Source organism: Engraulis encrasicolus, chromosome 1 (genome assembly GCF_034702125.1).
Source record: "Engraulis encrasicolus isolate BLACKSEA-1 chromosome 1, IST_EnEncr_1.0, whole genome shotgun sequence".
Lineage (NCBI taxonomy): Eukaryota > Metazoa > Chordata > Actinopteri > Clupeiformes > Engraulidae > Engraulis > Engraulis encrasicolus.
Genome location: NC_085857.1, coordinates 7540196 through 7547541, shown reverse-complemented (window position 1 = coordinate 7547541; position 7346 = coordinate 7540196). Strand labels below are relative to the sequence as shown.

The window sequence follows — 7346 nt, the reverse complement described above, 5'->3', positions numbered from 1 at the left end:
GTCCATCTGCCTGAAGCCGTTGCAGGCGAACCAAAAGTCTAACGTATCCACGCATTGCTCCCGCTCCAAAAATGTCCTGAAAAGATGGGCACCGTCCTGGTCGCCCAGGAGAAAGTGCAGCGACTTGGTCCACCGGGCAAGTGGCGAGTCCGGTGAAGCGCTCCCCTCCGGTTCCCCGAGACCATCCTCGTTCCTCCGCGGCGTGGAAGTCGAAGGGGCTGCGGCGGCGGGGACCACCTTAGCCTTGTTCTGAGGTCTCATTTTGGCATATTTGCTTGGAGTGTGGTGGCATGACGACGCGTCTCCCTCTTCCCCCGGTACCGGAGGGCGAGGGGCATCTTCTCGGAAGCTGCTGCCGATCGACTCCGTAAGCGCCCTGCTCATGGCTCCACCGTTCGTGTCCGTGTGGCGGCGCTTGGCTGCGTGCAGCTCGGCACCACTACGCCTCTCTCAACTGGAAGCAGCAGGGGAGCTCCTTAGCTCCTCTTCTCTCTGCAACACAAAGTATTGATCTAATCAAAACCAGACCCTCGAAAACTTCAAAGCAGAGCCATGAAGTAAACAGCACAAAGACAATTTTCAAGGGACAATATCCCACACATTTTTTTGTTCCCTCATCATTTGAAGTGCATTACAGCCAATCCATGCTTGCGACCTGTCAAATGTAATTAATTAGCTAGTTTTGTCAGTGAGTAATTTCCACTCTAATGTGTATTAGAGCAAAAGTATGCACACACACACACGCATGCACACACACACACACCTTCACACAAGAAGATTTATAAAAACAACCACACCACATAGAACACAGCTTTTGGAAGTGGAATTTGGCAACATTATTCGCTCCCAAAACGCACTTGTCCTTGGGGCACTGTGAAAAGACACAAGGACCATCAAAGCTATCCACGACAATGAAAATGCATCCGATGCGCTACAATGCCCCGTGCCACATCAGAAAGATGAAAGCACACGCGGGGGGACCGTGCGTGCGTCTAGGCGTTCGGTGATCGCGATCAATAATACCGCTTTGATCATTTGCACAGTTTTGGCCCTTACTTATCCATGTCCATGTAACTAATACCTAGCATCTGGTCACACGCTATACAACAGAAAACCGTTCCACCAGAGCAGTTGTGCAGCTGAATCAAATGACAAATGAGATGCGGAGCATTTCACAACTTACGGTCAACACTGTGATATGTCTGGTTATAATGCCCTGGTAATATCTTGGTAATACACATGATCACACTACAGGGAAAATGTGACATGCGCTCACAACTGAAATCGTGTTGCTCTACCTGGGTTAACAAGTAGGCTACACGGCTCTTTACTACCGGCGTTGAGTGTCAGGTCTGTGCGCATACGATAGTAAAACTGTTGTTCCGAAGCGCAGAGTATATTTTTAGACCATGCATCATAAACAATATCACCTCGTTTGCTTTGCGGCGAAAGCATTTCGCATTGAAATCACACACTGAGTAAATGAAACCATCGCTAAGACCACATACCATTGTAAAAACGAACCCCTGGTCAAAAAAAAAGATCACAGTTAAAAGTGGAATGACTGCACTATATCCACCAATGCTGTCCACTCTTCCGACGTGAGATATACAATCCAAAGAATCGTTTTGTTCGTCAAGAGGAGCAACAGTAATCCAACAAAACACATCAAGAGCAAACTGTAGTAGTAGTATGTGCTAGGCTACGTCCTGTAGCCAGTGTAGTTCTACGTCCTCAATGAGTGAGTGAGGGAGGGTTCGTCTGAAACCCTGTCCCATTCAACAACTGACCCCTGTGTGTGTCTGTGAGAGGTCCTCCTATTTAGATCTGAGGGGGTGTCACAATTTCAAGGAGGTAGTGCGAAGTGAACCGCGCGGCGCGCACACACACACACACAACCCACCTCCCTCTCCACTTGCGACCCAAGTATCAGGGATAAAAAACACGAGACGATATATGATTCTACATTAAATGTATGTGATAAGAGCAAATGTATACGTGCAGACTGATTTCTGTTTCACTGACAAGCATCTGGATCCGCGCGGTGACAACAACATAAAGGGAGAATGTATTTATAAACTTCAAAGGGATTCGGCGCACATCAAAGAGACCAACGAAAGGGGGGGTGTTAAAACCTCATCGCATTCTCTAACTTACCATCGATCTAGTAGTTTTCCCCTTCAGAAAGGCAAATAATGTAGTCCGCTATTGCACCATAAGCAAGCCATAAGAGTCTTGGATTTCTGTCTCGCGCCCGTGTTTTTTTGCGCTCCGCGTTAACATGTAGGGCTATGTTTAAAACCTGAGGAGTAGAAACCAAATCCTGAAAAGAAGACGCGTTTCCCCGTTTCACCAGGTACTGTTTCAAACAGTCATTGCAGGCGGCATAACTCCTTGAGGCTATTTCAAAACGAGCTAGGTTGAGGGTTTAACTGTGGACTTCAAAGTAAAATACCGCCGGCCTGGTCCCGAAAGAGAGATAGAACACAACTGCTCGGTTTTTCCTGTTAAAAAAAGATATCCGGATAAAAAGTGCGTTTCTTTCTCCGTGCGCATCCAAAAGCGTAAACAATATAGGAACGAAATTATCAGTAAGTTTGTGACACACAGCAAAATGATGAAAGCGTTTTCAAAGACCAGCAAAGTTTTACGACGTTGCAAGGACCTTATCAAAGACTGGCAATCTTGAACCAACTCCCCGAGGCTCTGGAACGTCAGAAGTAAATGATCCGCCGCCCCAATGGCATTATCCCTGCAATCCCTCTGTTGCTACATAAACTTTACAGACACAGACCTCCCCTCTCGCATATTTTGTCGCTTAACCCGTTCGGTTCATATCTGAAAATAGCAACAACATAAAAGACAGACGTAAGCCACTGCATATCGGCTACCACATGTCTTCTTCGCATAGAAACTGGTTGCAACTGTCATCATTCTACTGCAAAACATCATACCTTTACCATGCGTTATCAAGAATGGAACATGAACGCCTTTATCCGGTTGGTTGGATTACATGAGACGCACACCCAAATAGAGACCTAACAAAAAAATCAGCTATTCAGAGTGTTTACTGTTTAAATGTAAAAAAAAATATGTTAAATGTTAAAATGCGAAAGCAGCCTTTTGTCTATGGGAGCACCAACACACGTACGTGAATGCGCGAGCGCACACACAGAGGGAAATAGAGAGACTGATCCTTCCCCCATGGCACTTCAAAGAGTATTGTTCCTTTGATGTTTAGCATCAACTTTAAAGAACTTGCTATAATTAAATAACCACATAAGTGAGGAGGAAAGGATGAAACACTTCAATGTGAACGCATGACTCTCATGAAAACTAGGTTGGCCAGAATGTGGTCAATCGTTGGGGGCGATATTGGAGGATGAGATAACAAAACAAGTGTGATGATCAGGTCACATGACCAGGCGATTGTTTTAAGGAATTATTTAAACCTCTGCTGTCTGCCGAATGTCCTTTGAAAGTTCTTCCCTCAAAGTGAGGCTCTCCCGAGATGCGCTACTTGTCAGGGGACAGTCTGATCTCAGTAGTCTAACATAGACAGACCCTGCAGGCTTTTTTGTTCAGGGTTTTCTTTTCCAGATCTCCACCATCAACATTGAAATCAAGACACTTGGTGTTTCCCGCCTATCCCAGAGTCAGGCACCAATAATAGACACGTCAGTCCTACTATACTGCCATAATAATAACAATGTAATTTGGTGTTAATTAGTCACATTTCTTGGATGTTCGGCAGTCAGGGCCGGTCGCTGACAGCGTTGGTTGGGCCCGGGACAAAGACATCTGAAAGGGCCCCAAAACTCAACACAATGTAACAGGGATCCAATTCCTCCAATCCAAATACTGCCTTTCACTGTGATTTTAACATTAGATATCGGAACTTTTACTGTGATTTTAACATTAGATATCGGAACTTTTACTGTGATTTTAACATTCCATATGGGAACTTTTACATTTAATATTACAGGACCTTTATGTTGCGCGCACTGATACTGGACCTACAGGTTACCTACTATTGTGTAACAACACCACTAGAAGAGAGTAATTGCAGTATGTGCTGGTGTCCAATGAATTATGTATGTTGTGGAAGTGAGAAAACACAACAATACAAACACAAAGAGAGAGAGAGAGAGAGAGAGAGAGAGAGAGAGAGAGAGAGAGAGAGAGAGAGAGAGCAAGAGAGAGAGAGAGAGCAAAAGAGAGAGAGAGAGAGAGAAAGAGAAAGAGAGATTATTACTTAAAACATATCTACACCTGAACTTAGAAGGACCAATTCCATTTCAATGGTAACGTCATCTGAACACTGTGATAGCAAGGTAGTCTGGCTACAATGCCACCTGGGCATTTCTGTTGTACTTTTCATACAGGGAAAGTCAAACTCACTGAAGCAGAGTGTAAAGGAAAGAAGAAGAGAGAAGAAGAGAGGGAGCCCTTACTTTAAAAGTTTAAAGCTTGAACCATCCGCAGCGCCGTAGCGCCCTTACTACTCGCAATCCAGCCCTGGCAGGGGGCTCCCCTAGGTGGCCGCTGGTCTCTGCCTGAGGTTTCTTCCTGACTACAGGGGGTCTTTTTTCTCAGACCTCACTGAGCTTTTTTTTTTTCCCCTCACAAACTATGATTCAAGCGAAAGGGAGTTTTTCCTCACCCCTGATGCCACCAGGGGCCGCACCTGAGCGCCCAATCTCTGTGTGACTTTCTATGACTTATGATAGGCCCAGCCACTATGGACCTTACACATCTAAGAATCCTGGTCCTAACCTACGTTGACCTTATGACTCTACATTCTCTGTCTATCTCTTCTTCCTCTGCCTTCCTGCTTTTTCTGCCTCTCCTCTATACCTCTCCTTTTAAATCTATCTCTAACAATGTTTTTTCCCATTTGTTAAGCACTTTGAGTTACATGCCTTGTATGACACAGTGCTATACAAATACAATTATTATTATTATTATTATTATTATTATCATGCATGCCTTTCTGGGCCTGATCTTGTGGGATCAACCTTCACTGGTGGTAGGGCTGTGCAATACATCGGATTTATATTGTGATATCAATATTGCTGTCAAACGATATCAAATTTCATAATATCGAGTTGAAACAATATTTTTGTCAATTGTCTATACTACCTAAAGGTAGGTTGTGCCAAGCGCAATACATTCCCCTGCAATTCAGCCATTGCGAGCACAGAGCAGACTTGCTAACCAACACTCGTACAAAAGAACACCACTGTGTGTTTTTTCTATGGCCCTCCACTCACACTGTTGAAGGGACGGAAGATTGTGAATTGCACAATTATTTGTCTTTCAAAGAAATATCGTCTAAAAAAATGGTCACATCAATGTTGACTGAGGGCTTTTTTGGCTATACTCAGATTTTGCTATATGTTTACTGGAATGTGCAATAATGTGTATTAGGTCTTTGTCTTGTATGTATCTATGTAAGCTGTCCGACACCTTAATTCCCCTTTGGATTAATAAAAGTGCTCTACTCTACTACTGAAATAATCGTGATATTGATTTTTCTCATAATCGAGCAGCCCTAACTGATGACCTCTCCACCTTGTTAGCCAGTGAACAAGGAACAGGGCACATGGGAAAGAGGCTTGGTTACAGTTTGGCAATGCTGCGTGCACTGCTGTATATCAGTGGTGGACAAAGTAAAAGTACAAGTACTTTTGTGGTGTAATTACAACAGTAGCACATGATATTACATCGCTGTTACACCGTTTACTCCATTGTACCTACCAATTGAGATTGACCATGTTATTGCTGAAAAACAATAAAAACATAACAAGGACCCACCACAAACTTAATCCAACCTGTGCAGAATCAGTTTATCGTAAGTCAAGTGCATTGATCTACTTTTTACTCAGATAAGTTACCTGTGTTGGAAAGAAACTGTGTTTTTTTTTTTAACTTTTACTTTTACTTTGTCCACCACTGCTTTATGTATAAATTACGACCAAACGTACGCACTTGGGTAAATCACATCCAATCATTTTAGACTGCAACCGAGCTCACTCCAGTCTCCAGTCGAGCTCACATCCAAACGGTGCTCAGTTACATGCACATCCAAACCCTGTGTATGGAATTAGCAGAGGGGTAAGATCAAGACCACTCTACCCCTTAACTCGAAATCTTATAAGCAATATTGTCAGACATGGCTCCTTAATATGGACATGTGGGGCAGTGACCCCCCCCCACCACCACCAGAGTAATGTTACATACTTAACCCTTACTTACTGTCATATACGTATAGTATGTATGTAGAATGCATACAAATACTCAGTGGGATTTTCAGTACAACGTGCTATGTAATGTTTTTATTTCAGTCAGTTCAAATGCAGACTACATACAGACCGTCACCAAACCAGACACTGGGCTACTCATGGTCAGTGTGGGCCGGCTAACGTCGGCCATAAAGGCATGTCCGCTGAACGACCACTTAAAAAGGAAAGGACGGAATGGAATGTCTGGCCCTGTGATGTCACAATCCCCCACGCTGTGCAGTGTGGAACCCCCCTCCATTCTGTAGCCCCCCACCACCCCATTTTCTTTTCAAGTCTAGTCCATCAATGCTCTTCCCATCAGCTCTCTTTTCAAAAGGCAAAGGCGCAAGCACAGCGCAACACAGCACAGCACAGACCAGCAGTCCAGTGTTGCCAGATTGGGCTGTTTCCCGCCCAATTGGGCTGCTTGGGATGGCTGTCTGCGGGTAAAAATGGCATTTTGCAGGAAAACCCGCCCAATTTTGCCTATTATAGAAATCAATAGAATTGGGCTTTAGGGATTTAGTGCTTTCCAGGCGGGTTTTGAGCATTTTTTGGGCTGGAAATCATGGTAACACTTTATTTTAGGGATACATCTATTAGCACTAATACATACAAGGTTAATGCCTGCACAAGTAACTTGTAAGGCATGTACTAAGCAAACGCTAAGGCCTACTAGGTCCTTACTAAGGTTAAATTGGTAATAAATCCCTTATTATGCATGAACAAGACATTTGCGAATACATGCCCAACAAATGTTTGATTTTGCTTTGTACCTTGCTAGTTACTTATACAGGTACATTGTATGTATTAGTGCTAATAGATGTAAGAGTAAGAGTAAGAGTAATTTATTTGTCACATACAACCTTAGCTGAAGCTAGCATGCAGTGAAATGAGAGTTGGTAACTCCATATGTGCAGAAAAATATAATGTATCCCTAAAATAAAGTGTTAGGCCAACCGGAAAGAGAAGTGGGTAACGGCGGCCGTCCGAAATCATCAGCCTCATCTGGCAACCCTGACCAGCACAGCACAGCGAGTAGCGGCTGCTGCTGCCCCCTGC

The 7346-nt window shown here is 44.0% G+C and overlaps 1 protein-coding gene across 3 annotated transcripts in view; it reads right to left on the bottom strand.

The window, feature by feature from the left end:
• Positions 1 to 2729, bottom strand: part of LOC134446836 (axin-2-like) — a 33820-nt gene extending 31091 nt beyond the window's left edge. Inside the window, exons 1-2 of one of the 3 annotated variants that reach the window (XM_063196138.1) lie at positions 2158 to 2729; positions 1 to 492 (exon numbers count right to left, since the gene is read on the bottom strand). The exon at positions 1 to 492 is cut by the window's left edge and continues 452 nt beyond it. In XM_063196138.1, coding sequence (XP_063052208.1) covers positions 1 to 384 — 384 coding nt within the window. In that variant the 5' untranslated portion in view covers positions 385 to 492; positions 2158 to 2729. Of the gene's footprint in view, positions 493 to 1508; positions 1851 to 2157 lie in introns of those variants that run through there. The other 2 variants (XM_063196145.1, XM_063196129.1) reach the window with 2 other exon arrangements.
• Between the last annotated feature and the right edge of the window lie 4617 nt (positions 2730 to 7346).